At 31.5% G+C, this 18,903-nt stretch overlaps 1 protein-coding gene across 5 annotated transcripts; it reads left to right on the forward strand.

Annotated features, from left to right (window-relative positions):
* The first annotated feature begins 4,992 nt into the window (after nt 1–4,992).
* Nucleotides 4,993–18,449, forward strand: LOC115881508 (protein Malvolio-like). 5 transcript variants are annotated; one of them, XR_004050055.1, is made up of 11 exons: nt 5,394–5,605; nt 5,799–5,969; nt 6,029–6,218; nt 6,278–6,437; nt 6,499–6,743; nt 6,796–7,004; nt 8,963–9,152; nt 10,558–10,810; nt 13,189–13,464; nt 17,302–17,414; nt 18,164–18,449. XR_004050055.1 is itself a non-coding variant. In XM_030899019.1 (10 exons), exons 2-10 carry the CDS (start codon nt 5,799–5,801, stop codon nt 18,207–18,209), a joined length of 1,740 nt encoding a protein of 579 aa, XP_030754879.1. In that variant the 5' UTR covers nt 4,993–5,192; the 3' UTR covers nt 18,210–18,449. The 5 variants fall into 5 exon arrangements, 4 of the variants coding, with proteins under 4 accessions (XP_030754879.1, XP_030754880.1, XP_030754878.1 ...); XM_030899019.1 differs by lacking the exons at nt 5,394–5,605; nt 17,302–17,414 and adding an exon at nt 4,993–5,192; XM_030899020.1 differs by lacking the exon at nt 17,302–17,414 and having other exon boundaries at nt 5,338–5,462.
* The last annotated feature ends 454 nt before the right edge of the window (nt 18,450–18,903 follow it).

The following is an 18,903-nucleotide window of genomic DNA, read 5'->3' on the forward strand; positions in this document are numbered from 1 at the left end:
GGTATCAAATTATTCGTAAAAAAATGTTTTTTCCAAATATGCTAATGAGCCACCATCGTTCCATTTGAAAACATTGAGATATCATTAAAAATACGATTTGAGCATTTTCTAACCCAAGCAGCATTTGGACGTCGGGACAAAGTTGTGTCATGCGACCAAACGTAGGGGCGCAACCTCGGCACAACCTCGTGCCAACCCTAGTCTGCACTAGTTTGGAGAATAATTTTTGGGTCGAAACGACGTTGGATACCGACGTTGGCTAGCAGCCTAATTTAGTACAAACTGCAACGTTGTTTAAAATCTTAATTCACAGAAATACAAAACTAATATGGCGTCTAGTCGCGTTTTATCCTAAATTGGGATAATTATAGTAAAAATATTATTTTTATGATTTAGTTAGAGACATATGTCAGATGGCAGTGAAGGAAAACAAAACAAAAGTATTTAAGTGTGGAGGATGTTTGAAGATCATAATTATTGAAACACTTTAACCGACTCTGTAACTCGTTACCCAAGGCAAAAAAGTTAAATGCAAACAACTTTATTGAAAATGTATTGTTTCTACTTTGAAAAATACTAATGGGCCTTAAAATTAAAGAAGTTTTAAAAATTTTCTTGATTTTTTTTTTTAGTAAAATGTGAATAATTTATTCGCAGTCGAAAAAATTGTTTCCGCGTGTTTTTTAGGGTCAAATATTTCAAGTTAACGTATTCAAAAAGCAGGAATTGCTATTTTAGGAACGAAACATTTTCTTATTTAACAACATGGCGGCTTTAACTTTGTTGTTTTGGAGATTAAGATGGAGTAGTTCGAGTAGTCGCATACTGGACTAATAAAGTCGCAGTTCGGCCTTAACAAGTAGTATACTAGTCGCAAGATTGCCTAATTTAGTCATCCTAGAGTCTAGCTTGTGCCGCCCTCTATAATCTAAATTAACGAGGGAGTGGATAAACTATCGGTAATATATGTCGATGTATATTTAAATTTAGTTTTATATGTACCTTTCTTATGTCCCATTTTAATTAAGTTTTTTTTATAAAAATAAAAACAGCACTGAACTATCTGACTGAACAGAACAATGAAGTGAAAATTTAAGATTTAAGGTTATGGTTCAATACAGTTGCAAAAAGGTAGTGACTCGACGTCCTACCAACGTAAGAGTAAGGAAATCTAAACAACGTTGGAATTAGTAAAACAGACGACGTTTGCATAACGTTGGAATAGGTCCTGAAACTGACGTCGGAAAACTCTATATTGTCCAACGTTGTAATTACGTTGTCCGAATCACCTAAAGATCACTTAAGCAAAAAGGTTACAAGACAACGTTTATTCGACGTCGCAGAAGCTTCTACTTTGCTGTAGTACTAGTCCAACGTCGGCACAACGTTATAAAAACGTTTAAATTTATTTTAATACCCAAGGTAGGGAGCTAACTATTTTTTGTAACTAATCCAACGTTGTGTTTAGTAAACATGTGGTCGCAAGTCGTGAAAATGCTACTTGGGAACTGGCCAGGACAAGACACTAAAAACATTAGACGATCAAATTTATTTTTCCAAGGCTCCTTGATGAAGAATTAGTGTCTTTAACATAGCCATGGCACTCTAGATTGAAATTTAAAATACAATTTTTTATTAAGCGAGAATGTCAAAAGTTGACATATGATATGTCATTCTATTCAAAATGTCATTTTCTGTCGAATAAAGTAAAAAAATACCAAGGGTGCCATTTAAAAACCAAAAGTTGTAGTCATTTCCGGTGAAACAGGAAGTGACCAAAAACAATTGAATTCACCAATCAATCCTAATTTATGTCATATACTAACATACCAAATCTAGTTTTTTTATTTGAAAAAATAAAAAAGTTATAGGGGTGAGCCACTTTTGAGACGCACCCGGTATAATACACCAGGGGCGCATATACGGGAGGGGTAATGGGAGTAATTATCCCTCCCAGGATGAAATTTATAACTAAGAAAATCTGTTATAAAATAAAATTGTCACAAAATAAATTAATAATATCAATCAAAATAGAAACCCAGAACAATCTAAGTTTATTTTGTTCCATAGTCACAACACATTTGGCCGAAAATTTAATTTAAATCGATTACTTTATTTAAATATATTGATGACTTTTTAACTAATTTATAGCATAATTATTTAGCTTTTTAGTATTTCTTTTTCAATTAAAAATAAAAGTTGCCATCAGTTATAACAAAATAATAATAAATAATAACAAAATGTTGATATTTCCGTGAAAGTTTGAAACACCCTGTGGAGTACATTAACAAAGCAAAGATTTTAAAAATCGTTTTATCGTCTCGATATTTTGTTTTTTAATTCATCTTCTCTAGCATTATTTTTTTGGAGGTATTCGCTATTGAAGAAGATATCAAAATAAGCAGCAATAGCTGATACTTCAAAACCGTCGATCAGAACCTTTCCATCTCTACTAGAGTAAATGTCAATAAACAATAATAATATGACTTCTCAATAACAGCAGAATAACAGTGACATAACAAAAACAATAAATACTATTTTATAAGTGTGTTGATGAGTACCCAAAATCGATGATAAGAAAGCTGTAAGTCTCCAATAAAAATAAAGCTATTAAGATGAATCAAAAAACAAATTATTGAGAAACGAGATACCTAGATGATAAAATTATTTTTAAATTCCTTGCTTTGTTAACATATTCCCCAGGTTGGTTCAAATTTTCATCAAAATATCAACATTTTGTTTTACCTCGTATAATTGACAGATGGAAACTTTTATTTTTAATTTAGAAAGAGATACTAAAAAGTCAAATAATTTAGCTACAAATTGCATAAAAAATCATCAAAATCGGCCCACTAGAACAAAATATATTAAACTTTAAAATTCATCAAAATTTTACAGGTGCCCGTTTTTCGTACCGCTGAGTAATTCACAGATAAGTTAAAATTGTGTTAATATTCCCCGGGCATACAATAATTAAATACATTGAAGCGGGATTTTACGAATACGTACGATACAGTAAAATACCTTAATGACTCATTCTTTATTGGCTTGACTTAAATTGAGATCTTTATGAATGTTATATTACATATTACCAGCCTTTAGCGGATCAAGCCTGTTACAGGCCAAATCCGCAGACTTGATCTGTCAGATTTCATATCTGGATTGCGGGTGAGGTTGCCACCTTTTTGCAAAGTAAAAAAAAGACATTGGACTGATTGGACTATGAAAAAGGTCGGGGGGCGAGGGGAGGGAAGGGGTAAGCTGTTAATAATTCTCAATCGCCGATTATAAATTGCTATTTTAAAATTGTGAAAAGCTCTTTTTAAGATCAAAATGGTTAAATAAAAAAATATATCTTAAACTATCATTTGAGATTCGGGGTTTGAGACGCGGGGTTCTAAATAATGTTGCCGATTCTAAAGAATAGTACCGTATGAAAAAAACGGCGTCAGCGATTGCTATGAAATGAAGATCGCTGTCATTTTATATGTAAAATTAAGGTAAAATTATATGGAGAATGTCATCGATGTTCATTTCCAAGCCAACTGGACACAGATTTTTTTTAGTATCGAGAAATTATGGTTACATTCGTTGAATTTGACACTTTATGTCAGTTCCATAACATATTTTCGTACTTTTGCTTAGGCGTAAAAGTGCTTTACTTTTATGCTTAGGCGTTAAAATGACTTGTTATATTGCAATCACGTCGCAAAAATTGATACTTTCTTGACGTTAAAAAAACATTTATTTATAAGTTTTATAATATGTCTAATTAAATTTGGGCGAAAGGAATATTGCTTGTAGCTGTAGATAATTTCTCAGGGAAAATAGGTAGGTAAATAAAAAGGACTTTTTAGGTCTAAAAAAGTAAAAAGGAAAATTTATTTAAAAAAAAACTGTCCTTTTCAAAAAAGGACAGGTGGCAACCCTATATAGCTGCGGGACCGATCGCTTAAACATCCCTTGCGTGTATGGGCGACCATAGCTTTGACCATAGGGGGCGAATAATGTCAACTACGTAGGTATAAATAGATCTATACATAAAATAATTAACTAGATCTATGGTAGGTACTGCAACATATTTTTCCAAAAATTTCTGTAATTTATGCTACATCCTGTAAACTTAAGAATAAATCTAGATAGGTAGTTCCCAGACTGTAGTTCCAGGTAGTTCATTGAAATCAAATAGCTTTTTGATTATATGGACGAAGTACCGTATGATCGAATAAAAACGGCGTCAGCGATGGCTATGAAATGATCGCTGTCATTTTATATGGGAAATGTCATCGATCGTCATTTCCAAGCCAACTGGACGCCTTTTTTTAGATCATACGGTAGAAACCAGAGGTATGAACTAAATACCAACTTATTACGATGGCTCATCTTGACCTACGGGCTACGACCTTCAATTCTTCACGTGTTTTTTTCTAAATTTGGATAGCCTACTGACTTTGTTGAGACTTTTTATGGTATAATCTGGTAAAATTCGTTTTTAACAATTGCTAAAGAACGAATGTTATAAACTAACTACTTGTACTTACTCATTCATAATAGTTTTATTTTTTTTATTTAATTATTTAGATAGGTATACTATAATAGGTCGTAAAACCTAATTTTTAGTTCTTATCTGAAGAAGAGAAAACGATCTTTCTACAGCATTCTAAGGCATGGTTATATAAAGATTAACATCGTTAGAACAATAACGTTTTATTATTGTTTTCCTAAGTAGGTAACAGTATTTTTTATGGTTTTTGAAATAAACCGCATGCTTGCTCGATGCTTGCTTAGAAATACGTCATCGTCGATCAATAAAATATATTAATGTTTATTTATTCGTCTATGAATTCAGTTGAAAAGAAAACCAAGCAGCTTAAATGGGGATTTCCATTTTTTCAGTGCAAAAAACAATTCAGTATAATACATTACTTAGAACAATAAAACTGTATCCTTGCTTACTATTCCGAAGGAAGGTCTATTCCAGTCTATACTGTTTACTGTTGTAATAATAGATAATATAGTAATTTACCTGTAGCTGTATTTAAACAATCATTGTGGGGATTATTGATAAGGTGGGGAATTTAAACTTTGTTCTTTTTTTAACTAAGATTTTATTTACCCGATTTATTTCTAACTATAGAGTATAGTGAGTGTAACAAAATAAATGATATATTTTTAAATATCAAGAGGAAACGGTAAGTATATTTAACGTTTAAATCATAAAATTAATGTTGAATTTTATATTAAAAATAGGATAAAAAGAAATTAAATTTTTGAAAATTACCCGCGAAGACTTAATTTTGATTTTTGGCATTTATCAGCTGGGTATTTTCAATTCAGGGTTGGTCCCTAGTCTCTCTATTTTTTTCTATGGTCATCGTTTCTAACATATTTTTGGTTATTTATTCTATGGTTGGTCCCTTCTTGGAAAAAAGGGATTTCTAATCCTAATCAATCTAGTAAAAGTATTCTATTTTTATTTATTGTATTTATGTAGCCTATTAAATTTACAAATTAAACAATGAACAAAGTGCACGCACGTATTTGTTTAGTGAATATTACAACCGTTTAGTTTGCACAAATTTATGTATTTGCCTAGTTTACGATGGTACCTATGCTTATGTTATTTCTTAATAAGTTTAATAATCTTCTAGAAATATTAGAATTAATTAAATTGCATTATTCCTTGATGCAGTTTATGCTACTATTATGATAATGCTCTATAATTTATGTTTGTTATATAATAAAATGTGTATTGTTTCTGATAACATGTCTAGTATGTTATACAATGTTTATTTCAGATGCCACAACAATCTTACAGCCCCAACGAGGCTAGTAATATTAATAGTGAATATAGCCAGAGTAACCCCAACATGTCAAATATTTCCACAATACCTAATGAAACAACTTCGTTAGCCAGATCTCAAACATATTTTGGAGAAGAGCGAATACATATACCTGAAACATCTCATGTAAGATGATTCATGACTTCCTGTATACATCTATTTTAGTTTACTCTGTTATTTTATAGAATGGATTTAGTTTTAAGAAATTGTGGGCCTTCACTGGACCGGGTTTTCTTATGTCCATAGCCTACCTGGATCCAGGAAACATTGAGAGTGATTTGCAAAGTGGAACAGTAGCTCAGTACAAGTTGTTATGGGTTTTATTATCTGCAACAATTTTGGGGCTTTTAATGCAAAGACTTTCAGCAAGATTAGGTAAATTATTGTACAGTGCAGCAAATTTTTACATTTTTTTTAAATATTTATTATTTTAGGAGTTGTAACAGGTTTACATTTGGCAGAAATGTGTTATAGACAATATAGGAAAGTTCCTAGAATAATTTTGTGGCTCATGATTGAAATAGCTATTATAGGGTCTGATATGCAAGAGGTAATCGGAACTGCTATAGCTATTTATCTATTATCAGGGACAAAGTAAGGCAATGCATTTTCATATTATTGTAATTATATTCTATTACTTTTATATTTATAATAGAATACCCATATGGGGCGGAGTTTTAATAACAATAATTGACACATTCACCTTTTTACTTTTTGACAAATACGGTTTACGTAAACTCGAGAGTTTCTTCGGACTTCTAATCACTGTAATGGGTGTAACATTTGGTTATGAATATGTCACTTCAAAACCAGATGCTCTAGGTGTTTTCAAAGGTATGTTTATACCTTGGTGCCAAGACTGTGATTCTAGAGCCCTTTTGCAAGCTGTAGGGATTATTGGTGAGTCTTGTAGAAAATTACCTCTGTTCCATTTTATATAGAATTATTTTAGGAGCTGTAATTATGCCCCACAATTTATACCTACACTCAGCCTTAGTGAAATCTCGACATATAGATAGAACAAAGCCTGAAAAAGTTCGAGATGCCAACCTCTATTTTTTTATTGAAGCCTGTATAGCTTTGTTTGTTAGTTTTGTGATTAATGTATTTGTAGTGGCTGTGTTCGCTCATGGATTGTTTCAAAAAACAAACGCTGATATTGTAAGTACATATTAATAGAAATAAGGATAGCTTTATCAGTAATAGAACCCCAAAGAGAAATTTCTATAGTCTAATCAAGAAATGACATTCATAAAAATAGCGGATCAAATAACACATTTTTGCTTTAAATTGGCAGACAACTGTCAATAATATCCTTGTGATTGCATATAAAATCTTCCCAATAAGTCAGAAGATTCTGACAAGACATCCAAAAAATGACAGAAAATACAATTTGCCTGTGAATTAAAAATGACAGGCACAATTATCCCTCTTCAGGGATCCTCCAGTTGAACCTTGTGGCGCGTCTAGAGATTGAGTCTGGGAGGAAATCTTCCTCCTGGGAGGTAATCTCTTCCTTTAAATTTTCTTAAGTAAAGTTCTTAAGAAACGTACTTAAGTTCTTATTTTGTGGACCAATAAACCTGGATTGGTCTGGATTTTCTATTTTGATTTGTATTATTAATTTCTTTTGCGACAGTTTTATTTTATACCACATCTTATTTATAATTTTTTTGGGAGGGGTAATTACCCCTCTTGTATTGCCTCTGAGTTGAACACACTATTACACATGTTTGAAAAGAATGCCATCAACTTGGCTTGGAAATGTTGATCAATAGAGGGAATTACAGGTCTGCTGAATGCAGTCATTGACCATATAATTTTACATATAAAATGACAGTGATCTTAATTTGACAATGACAATAATAGATTAGATTAGATTCCTAGAGGTGGTTATCGGCCTGATCCACTGCCACCTTCTCAGATATATTGTGGTCATGACAATAATAATATTTAAGGATAAAATACTTTTTTAAAGTCAAATTTCAAAAATATTTAAATATAAGAAGCAAATTAATCTCATAATTATTAGTATGTAAAGAATTAATTGTTTTTATAAATAAAATAACATAGCAAGATACAGCATGCGCTTTTTATGTTAGGAATTTTTTAATCCTTTTAGGAAATACCAATCGTATTTTTATTATTTTTAATCATTGATAATGTTGCCTTAATTTATCAGTTATAGAAACAATAAAAGAATTAGTATTATTATTTATTCCAAATTCCAAATACAAAAACTGTCAAATGTTAAGCTTCATCTACACATAACGTTTTATCTGTTTAGTAAAAATGTATGTGTAAAGGTGCGTTCACACCGGCTGCGCTGGCCGCGAAAATCATTTTTTTAACATATACTTTTGTGCGCGCTAAAAAAATACACTTCAAAAGTACATGTTAAAAAAACGTTTTGCGCGGCTCTGGTGTGAACGTACCTTAAAGAGCTGTCCAATAAACTGATGGGATCGTTCAGTATTATAACCTGTCGTTTTGCCTACTCTAAAAAAAATAAGCAAATTTACAAAAAAATAATATGTGTACCGGGTGTTTCTCAAAAGTTGCTTACCCCTATAACTTTTTTATTTTTTCAAAAAAACGAGATTGGGTACGTTATGGATACGTTAGTATATGATATAAATCAGGATTGATTGACGTATTCAACTGAAGGGTCCAGGGGAAAACTTGATAAGCGCCAATTTCTTAATTTTATTATTTTTCTAACTACTAACTACTAACTAAAATTTTATGTTTTTTTAAACTTCACTATAATACAACTTCACACAGTACTATCATTGATAAAACAGCAGATAAAATTTCCAGTGTAAGCACTAGTCTTTAATCCGTCTTACCTGACAGGCAAAACGGAAGGTAAAAAGTTATGTGTAGGTGTGGCTTTAGAGCTAGATTACAGTTGAGGGTTGGAACCTTTGGTGTTACACAGCAAAATAAAATTACACTAAATCACCACAATACACCAAAACACTTTTACTTTTACACTACGCGTGTAAAAGTAAAAGTGTTTTGGTGTATTGTGGTGATTTAGTGTAATTTTATTTTGTTTTTTAGAGCTAGAGTTACAGTTTTTCCTCATTATTGGTATAATTTTTTCATTCTACTAGCACAAAGCCTGTTTAGCTTATCCTTCTATCAATGCCACCATTTTTCCAAACACTGGACCTGAAGCCAACGATTATGTTAAAGCAGACTTGTACAAAGGTGGAATCTTCTTAGGATGTATGTATGGTGTTATAGCTATGTATGTGTGGGCCGTAGGCATTTTAGCTGCTGGGCAAAGTTCTACAATGACAGGTAAGTTTTTTGTGGCCTTAAGAGTCCATTTAACTAGTCAGAAAAAGTAGCAAAATAAGCGTTCGGCATTTAACGTTTTATGTAAAACTGGCTAGGTATTTTTACACAAATGAAGAAGGAAATTAAAGATAAAGGATTATACTATATCCGTATTGTAGCAGATTTTTAGACAACTTCTTTATTTTTAAGATTTTGATTGTCAAACAACAACAAAATATTTCTTATGTTTGGACTAAATTTTCTCGAAAATAAAGATATAATTTAAAATTCCGTTACAATACGGAAATAGATTGAAGTTTTGTGATTACAGTGATATAATAATTTATATGATTTTGTAACAAATTGCTCGCTATTTTATGGCAAATGTTGAAGCTCGGCAAACCTTAATCAAGCCTTAATCAAAGCGTGTAAGCCTTAGGCTTCTTCTTCATGTGCCTTCTCCTCATCAGAGGTTGGCGACTATCAATTGTGTATCTATCATATATAAATACTTATCAATTATTTCATGTTTCATGTATAAATATTTAATTAATTGATTTTCGGTATATTCTAACTATGTTATTCTACCCTTTAGTTTTCTATTATAATTATTATTGATTTATTATAATATTTTTATATAACATATATTAATTATGTCTACTAATTAGGGTTAAGTTAGGAAGCTAAGCTTCAACTTCGCCTTTTGTGATTTTTTTTTTAAATTTCGCAATAAAGTCTTTATTATTATTATTATTATTATTATTAATATATATTTCCTTCGGCCCCACACGCTTTACCCGACTTCTGAGAGCGACCCGAACAGTACAGCGTAATAGACTTAAGTTAATAGCTAGATAAAGCATTTAATGAATAAATTACATTTAACTAAACAATTTGTTTTTATTACTTCTTACCACATTTTTTCTCAGAATTTTTTAATTATAGAACTTAGTTATAAAATTAAGATTGCAAGTAAAAGTACGGCAATGCAGAACTAGGTACGCTAGAATATTATTCCTTAGTAATGCCTCCTGTTGATTATCCAGTAATATACTCATAAGGGACGTCAGGACCTTTAGGCACCTTCAGTGGTGTGGAGTGCAAATCAATGCAGAGTAGGCAAAAAATATTTTTTACTCTAAAATTAATTGGGACACACACACGAAATTATATCAAGCGTTACTTCTTTATTTTCTGTTTTTTTCTTACACATTGGCTTTTCAGTCATACCGTTTATATGCACGCCACTGGGTACCTGGTTAAGTTAATGAAAAGTAATATGAAATTTAATTTTATATCGTAAGCACGTTTCTCTTGTTCATTTTAAAAGTACATTTTTATTCTGTGGATTGAAGTTTACAATACCAATTAATAAGTTTAGGTATCGTAAAATACCGAAAGATGATGTATGTTTGTTTGTATTTAGGAACCTATGCAGGTCAGTTTGCTATGGAAGGTTTTTTAAACTTACAATGGGCTCGTTGGAAGAGAGTTTTATTTACCCGATGCATCGCCATCGTACCTACATTTGCCTTGGCGTTCTTTAGTACAATCGATGATTTGACAGGGATGAACGATATATTGAATGCTGTAATGAGTATGCAGTTACCGTTTGCGACGATACCCACAATTGCCTTTACCAGTAATCCACAGATCATGGGAGAATTTGCTAACGAATAGTAAGTAGATTTTATTTAATTTTTATTTTATTTTTTTACTGGTGTGTACTACGGGAGTACCTCGTTTTAACGCGGTTTTGCTTATATGCGTTTGATTTCTTGACCATATACAGGGTGTCATTGAAATGGTGTAAAAAAAGTTCCTCTAAGTATAGGGCGGAAAATGCATATTAAGGGAGTTAGGGGCACTGAAAGGGTGAATTTAAAAAACGGTTGTGTTGAAATTGTAGGCTTAAAAAACCAGATAAAATTTCGAAAAAAAATCCTCTGCCATAAATTTTGACCCTAAATTAATTGGTGATACTGAAAAATTATTTGGAAAAGCGGAAAGGGTAGTTTTTGCAACGGTAAGGGGTTGTTTCGTGAATATTTTACATTTTTTGAAAACTACATACTTTTTCCTACAAAAAAAGGTACTCTTGATGCACATCGCCCAGAGCGATGGTTTTCGAGAAAATTGAAGGCAAATAGTTTGCTCTCATGGGTTGCTAACTGGTTAATCAACATAAACTTATGAAAGTTATGGCGGTTCAAAAGTAACCAAGTAGTTATCAAATAATGAATTGAAAAATCAAAATTTCATGATTTTTAAAACATCTTATTGCTTTAAAAAACGAAATAATCCACTAGATTTCTACTTTTGGGGCCACTTGAAAGCTTTGGTTTAGTCAGTGCCGATCTCTATGGTGCCGATTAATACTGAAGAGCAACTATGGCAACGCATTATTGACTGTTCCAATCAAATTTGGACAACACCAAGAATATTCCACAGGGTACGCAGATCTTGGAGCAGATGTCTATATTGAAATGAATGGTGATCACTTTAAACATTTACTATGAATGAATTAAGGAATGCGTTATTTTAATAAGGAATTATGGTAATTGTTTTATTTCGTTTTTAAAGCAATAAGATGTTTTAGAAATCATGAAATTTTGATTTTCTAATTAATTATTTAATATCTACTTGGTTACTTTTGAACCGCCATAACTTTCATAAGTTTATGTTGATTAACCAGTTATCAACCCATCAGAACAAACTCTTTGCCTTCAATTTTCTCGAAAACCATCGCTCTGGGCGATGTACAACAAGAGTACTTTTTTTGTAGGAAAAAGTATTTAATTTTCAAAAAATGAACCCACGTTGCAAAAAAAATAACCTCATAAAAGTTATTCACGAAACAACCCCCTACCCTTGCAAAAACTGCCCTTTCCGCTAGGGCTGCACCGAGTACCGAGTAGTTCAGTGCTCGGCCAGAATTTTAACCGAGTAATATGTACTCGGTGCTCGGCCTTACTCGGCCGGGTAGGCCGAGTAAAGTATAGTAATATAAACCATCCATTTATGCATGTCCAAAACAGAAAGAAATGAAACTCACAGTGGCAAATAATAAAATAAACAAAAAGTTATTCATTCATAACTTTAATTAATGTATTTTAGCAAAGTAATAATAATAAGTATAAGTAATAACACAAACACAGTGAAATAATAATTTAATACTTATAATCTAAAAGAGGTTAGCACTGTCACTCATTTTAATATAACTTTAAAGGGTATTATTAATTGTTTGAATTATTTTTCACTTTTAAATTAGTTACACATATAAGTTTTGCTTAAAACAAAATCAACGTCGCCACCGCACCTTAAAAGAATCAATTCAGAATCCAGCACATTAGAAATATCAGTTTGCATGGGGAACCACAGAACAAAACAATATCTCCATAAGCAAAACAAACCAGGTCATTGGTTTGTAGTCGGGGAATCCCAGCCGCTCGCCAATCATAGGCAAAACAAACAAGGTCATTGGTTTAAGGCAGGGGAATTCCGGGAATTTTAACTAGCTTTCTTTAATGTTAAATTATATATTTATATTTATATTATGTATAAAATATAATATTATTATGTTATGGTGTATAGTATAATAATTAGTATATATTGATAGAGGTCGCATAACTGTTAAGACTGTTAAAAATCAGTATCACCATTTGATTTGGGGTCAAAATTTATGGTAGAGGATTTTTTTCCGAAATTTTATCTCGTTTTTTAAGCCTGCAATTTCAAAACAACCGTTTTTTAAATTCACCCTTTCAGTGCCCCTAACTCCCTTAATATGCATTTTCCACCCTATACTTAAAGGAACTTTTTTTACTATTTTTAGGGGTACTATCATCCCCCGATTTTTTTACACCATTTCAGTGACACCCAGTATATTGGTTGATATTGCTAGATTTCTGTGTGAGAATTTATATGAAAATTTAAATTGAAGGGTCCCAAGGAAAACTTGATAAGCGTCAATTTCTTAATTTTAGGATTTTACAATATTATAGTAGGTCAGATTGTTTCAAGTTTTAGAGCTATTTATAATTCTTATTATTTACAGTGCTAACAAGGTTATGTCGATCGCGTTGAGCATTGTCGTCATTTCAATCAATATTTATTTCGTCGTGAGTACCGTGAACGAGTTTAGTTTGAGCTGGTTCTGGTTGACTGTTGTCATACTGGTTGGAATCTTTTATATACTATTTTGTATATATTTGGTCGTGCATATGGCTATTTCTATGGGACATACGCGACTAATGAGGTACAACTTCGTAGAGAAGTACGTGATGGGACCTGTTGATGCCACATTAGCAGTTTGCCCTACAGGATATTCTAGGTAAGTACAGTCAAGTATTTTGAAAGAAGTAACAAATTTAGTTTGCGTGTGTTTCTGATTAAAAGCTTAGTAGTTAAAAAAACTGACAAACTGCTTATTGTTTGACAAGCGGATCTGAAACAGTAAGAGGATTGCAGGCAAAAAAAATCGATGTTGTTAATAAATGTTTTTTGAAATGAAACTTCTTTACGCGCGATGGGTAAGTCAATGGAGAAGTTGAGATGGGTCTTTGCAGCGTCGTAACTCGGGCACCATGTGAGCCAAGTGTCTGAAACTCGGAATGTAGATGGGTCCCTCTTTTCATGATATTTTGACGACGTTTCGTGCAGTATGAAACCCCATAATGAATGGCGAATAAATCGTTCGATGTAATGGGTCTTTGAAGCGTTTACATCTTCATCAGGGTGTGACTAAGGATTGAATAAAAATGTGGGTCGATTTCGGAATAATTGGGGATGGGCTACAGGATGACGCCTTCGATGTTTCGAACCGATACCTCTAAATGGACGAAATCATCGGGATTTTCTTAATTATTGATCAATTGGAACCAAACTCAGCACGTGGATAGACGTACTCAAATGGAGTCCTCAGATAGACAGACAGACGGAAGTAAGAAGAGGTTTCACTTCAACGCAATTTTTTTATTGCTGAAAGGATAAAGAAAAGTTCACACATTAATTAGTTGATTTATTAACGCTTGAATTAATGCCTGAAAGCAATATTAACATTCTTCTTTTCCTATATACAGGGTGGTCCGAACTGTATTCCGGAAACTTTAGCAGCATATTCTGCAGATAAAAATAAGTAAAAAAGTTCGTATAAATGTATGTCCCAAAATGCTTAGTTTCGGAGATACTGGGTGTTGAAGTTTCATTTTTATTTTGATTTTTTCCAGATAATTTCTGAAGTAACGTCAATATTTGGATGAAAATTCTGGGAGTTTTTTGACATGAGAAATTTGCTTTTGATGTCAATATGACTTACTTGTAGAGGGCGCCACCTACACATTTTTTAACTTATTTGAAGAGTAATAACTTTTCGTCCGTACCTGTATAAAACTACCGAGTAAAAAATATACATTTACGACGTTTTTGACGTAATAAAAGTCTCTTTGTAAAAATCGCTACGAGTTATGGTTCTCGAGATATTTGGAATCGAAATTATCAATACCTGTCGTTATTGACATAAATTAAACATGTTATTAGACTGAAATCATAAATTTCAAATGTTTTGGTGCCAAAGGTTCAACAGAAACTGTTTTATCATCATTTTTTCGAAGAAAAATTTATGATTAATTTAAAAAAATAAAAAGTTTATTTTTTTTAGTCAAATAACTATCTACACAACACGTTTATTTTTTGTCAATAATGACATGTATTGACTGTTCCCATTCTAAATATCTTGAGAACGGTTGCCCTTAGCGCTTTTTTCCAAGAGACATTTTTTTTACGTAAAAAACACGGAAAGGTATATTTTTTTTCACTCAGTAGTTTTATACAGGTACGGACAAAAAGTTATTACTCTTCAAAACATGTTTAAACTACATGTAGGTGGCGCCCTCTACAAATAGGAGTCATATTGACATAAAAATCAAATTTCTCATGTCGAAATACTACCAGACACCAACTTTCATCCAAATATTGATATTACTTCAGAAATTATTTGGAAAAAATTGAAATAAAAATGAAACTTCTACACCCTGTATCTCCGAAACTAAGCATTTTAGGAAATACATTTATACGAACCTTTTTACTTATTTTTATCTGCAGAATGTGCTGCCGAAGTTTCCGGAATACACTTCGGACCACCCTGTATAAAAAATGCTTTATTTATAATGCTTTGGCAACACTACTAATGGTTGAATATTAGCATTAGGTGTGCGACCGGTATACAACCTTGAATAAATTTCTAATTTTATTAATTCAGGCATAATGCTTTTTATTATGAAGCAGTAATATTTTTAAACAACATAGTCCTATATTTTGATCTTTTATAAAATTTAACTTTTATTTTTGACATTTATTAGGTTTGTTCCAACCCCAAGTTTTAGAACGGTTCTGGAACCGTTCTGAAATCATTGGGGCTAGTCTTATCCGCATGCGTTAACTCGGCACTGTTTTTGAACGATTCTAGATTGACAATCGGTTGGAACAGTTTCGGAACCGTTTTTAATCTGTCTTGTCAAAACACCGGTTAAAATAACCTCACTTTTTGTTTGATGTAAGATGTAAACAAAACAAACCTTAATAATATTCTTCACAGATATTCTTATTAATTGTATAGAACAGTGGAAACTGTAAAAAGTGGTAAATTACTACCTACATCAATAAATAATGGACACAAACCATAATTTTGGTAAGTTTCACTTGGTTTACTATTCGTTTTTTTTTGTTGAAACCATAGACTAATGTCACGTACTAGAGATAGATTGGACACTGATATAAACAAATAAGTCCTTCATTTAGAGCCTGGTGATCCGGAAGAAACTAATGGAGAGTTTTGGCATGGCACAATTTTATCGTTCCGTTATTTATTAACGCTAACTAAAACGGTAACGTTATTAAAGCAAAAAATTATTCCTTATAAAATATAAAAAATATAGACTTGTTTACTATATCTTATGTTTTATTAAATCATTAGAAGTGTAACATATTCAAAACTAAAAATAAAATTATGAATACATAGGTACATTTTAAACACCAACAATAGAGCACATAGCGCCTATTTTTTTTATTTAACAAATAAATTATAAAATAGTAAAAATATTATAGACTACTAATTTACTGTTACTAAAAATACTATTTTACCAACTATGTACTTACTTATTTATGATTAAACATTTTTTTATTTCGTTCATAAATATATTATTTCTAAGATGTTTAAAAAATGTCTTTAATAAAAAAGTTTAGTATCTAACACTAAAATGGTGATCGACCGTAAATATCAAAATGCACAAACTAATAAAAACACAAACTATAAACACAAATCACCGAACTTTTCGGCAAATCAGGAATATCTGAATTAATAATTATTTAAAAATGATTAAAAAATAATTTGACGGATCACCAACATTTTGACAACTAGATCAAAACTAGACCATAGATGATAGTAAATATAGAAGCTGTCATGTTATCTTCGTATATAAATTAGAAACCTGTACTTTCATGTCTTTTGCGCCGTCTGGCGATGCGGAAGAAACTAAATTTGTAGTCCCATAAAACTACTATTGAGTGTCTAGGGCCTGGTTGAAACTAAAACCCATTAAACTCCAAACAAAACAAGCAAACGCCCCGGCCCAAATGTCAATCAGCTGATAAAATTTACTAACTGCGCATGTCAGTATAAAGAGTTCCCACTTACTGGCAAGTATCGAAATGACGGTTCCGAAACCGTTCTAAAAACGATCAGAAAATTGGTTGGAACGCAAAGAGAATCGTTCGAGAACGATCCCTATCAAGGTTGGAACGCGTTTAGCTCTATGCGCATGAACGGAACCGTTCCTGAACGGTTCTCAGCGGGGTTGGAACAAACCTATTATGTATCAAAATTTGAATTAAATTGATTATTCACGAAGTCATATAGGTAATATAGTCTAGATGCCTAGATTCTTATTGATTTAGTTTAGGGCTGTATTTAAGTTTACTTTTCTGGTATTTTATGATGAATACTACAAAAAATATATTGCTATATATTAAACTAGAAATTTTATACGAACAAATATCATAAAATACATTTTTTTTTCACTGCAGTGAAGAATATTCTTAAGGAAATGGTATTTTGTAAGTATTTGTTGCAACAAATATTTGTTTTACTAAATATTCTTTTTTCTTTGCACAGTATTAAGATGTAAGCGTTGAGTGGAGGAGTTAATTTTAGTGGTAATGGATTTGTATACAGGATGTACTAACCTACATTTCATTCAATTACTAACACCTCTAATCTATAAAAAGGTATGGTATAATAAATGAAACGCTTATTAACAATAATATTGAAGGGAATTCTCCATTCAAAAATAAAAAGAATAGTATCAAACAACTACAGAGAGTAGTTAGTTTTGCAAAACTAACATTTATACATTTTTTGGCTGGTTTGCTTTATTTGGGTTAGTTTGATTTTTGCTACAGATATAAAAATTTTAAAGAAAATTCAGTGGGACTGGCAACATTGCTTTCCCTTCTGTCGGTGTCATCTCAAATAAGTGTTAAAATTATAGTATCAAACAACTACAGAGAGTAGTTAGTTTTGCAAAACTAAGATTTATATATTTTAGATTATTTCTTGATAAAACACTTGATTTTATACTAGAAAAGCTGTTCTTATTTTAAAGTTTATTATTAACGCTTCCTTTAACTAACAAACTTGCTTAAAACTTATTTGTTTCTAAACTGCATAATCGAAAAAAAAACGGCGCAACATTGGCCTTTCAAAGGAACTTCAATAATTTCTGTCTGGCCGATTACTATTTATTACAAATTGACATAAAAATGTTGTTCTGGTCAACTATTTATGTCAGATTTAATAAAGGACATATAGCGGTCAGACCGACAAATTATCGAATGTCATTTCAAAGGTCACTGTACGTCATTGTTTTATTCAATATCGTATATTTACGTAAAATGGTTGATGCTTTTTTAAATATTATGCATTTTTATTGCTAGTATTAATTTTTTTTCTTTAAAATTTCTTGTTTTATTTTCAGTTCTAGTTCGGAATTAACCCATCAGAATTCTGTAGAAGAAAAATAAGAACAAAAATCTTTTTAGGAAATATCGCATAAATATATTTTTATTCTCGTGTTTTAAAATGTTTTGTTGACTTTATATTTTACATTAAATATATGACCTACTTAATTATTTATGCCATAATAGAGAAGATATTAATTTTATGTTACTTTACCAGACATAATTTTTAGATTTTATGTTTTTATTATTGTGATATTTTGATTTATAGATCCAAATATATAATAAACTGTTTTACAAGCTCCACATTAGTGTTTTCATACTAACAGTAAAAAACTTTAAATTTTGAGATTGACTATTTATACTCCAAGATCCCAGAGCGATCAGACATAACTTATTTTCACAACGATGAAACCTTAGGTTTTCTTATTGTTCAACAACATTTCAAAGGGCGAAAGGCCCCACAAACACGCTAGTATTCAAAGCACATGAGACCACTACTGAGAGCCTCAGATTTCATCCTTGTGAAAATAAGTTATGTCTGATCGCTCTGGGATGTTACTCTATTATTAAAAAATGAATTAAGCTTGATTTTCATGCATTCGTTGTCCGACGATACGTTGATACGATATTAATTTTATTGGTTGAATTTAAAGACTTGGATTGGTTAGAAAATTACGCAGTTTTTAAATTTATTGCATTTTCATGCCTCCGTTCATCGGACATATGTTTGTGTTATTTTATATTTTCGTTTCCATAA

The sequence above is a fragment of the Sitophilus oryzae genome, unplaced genomic scaffold (assembly GCF_002938485.1).
Source record: "Sitophilus oryzae breed Bouriz unplaced genomic scaffold, Soryzae_2.0 scaffold_172_pilon_pilon, whole genome shotgun sequence".
NCBI classification, from domain to species: Eukaryota; Metazoa; Arthropoda; class Insecta; order Coleoptera; family Curculionidae; genus Sitophilus; species Sitophilus oryzae.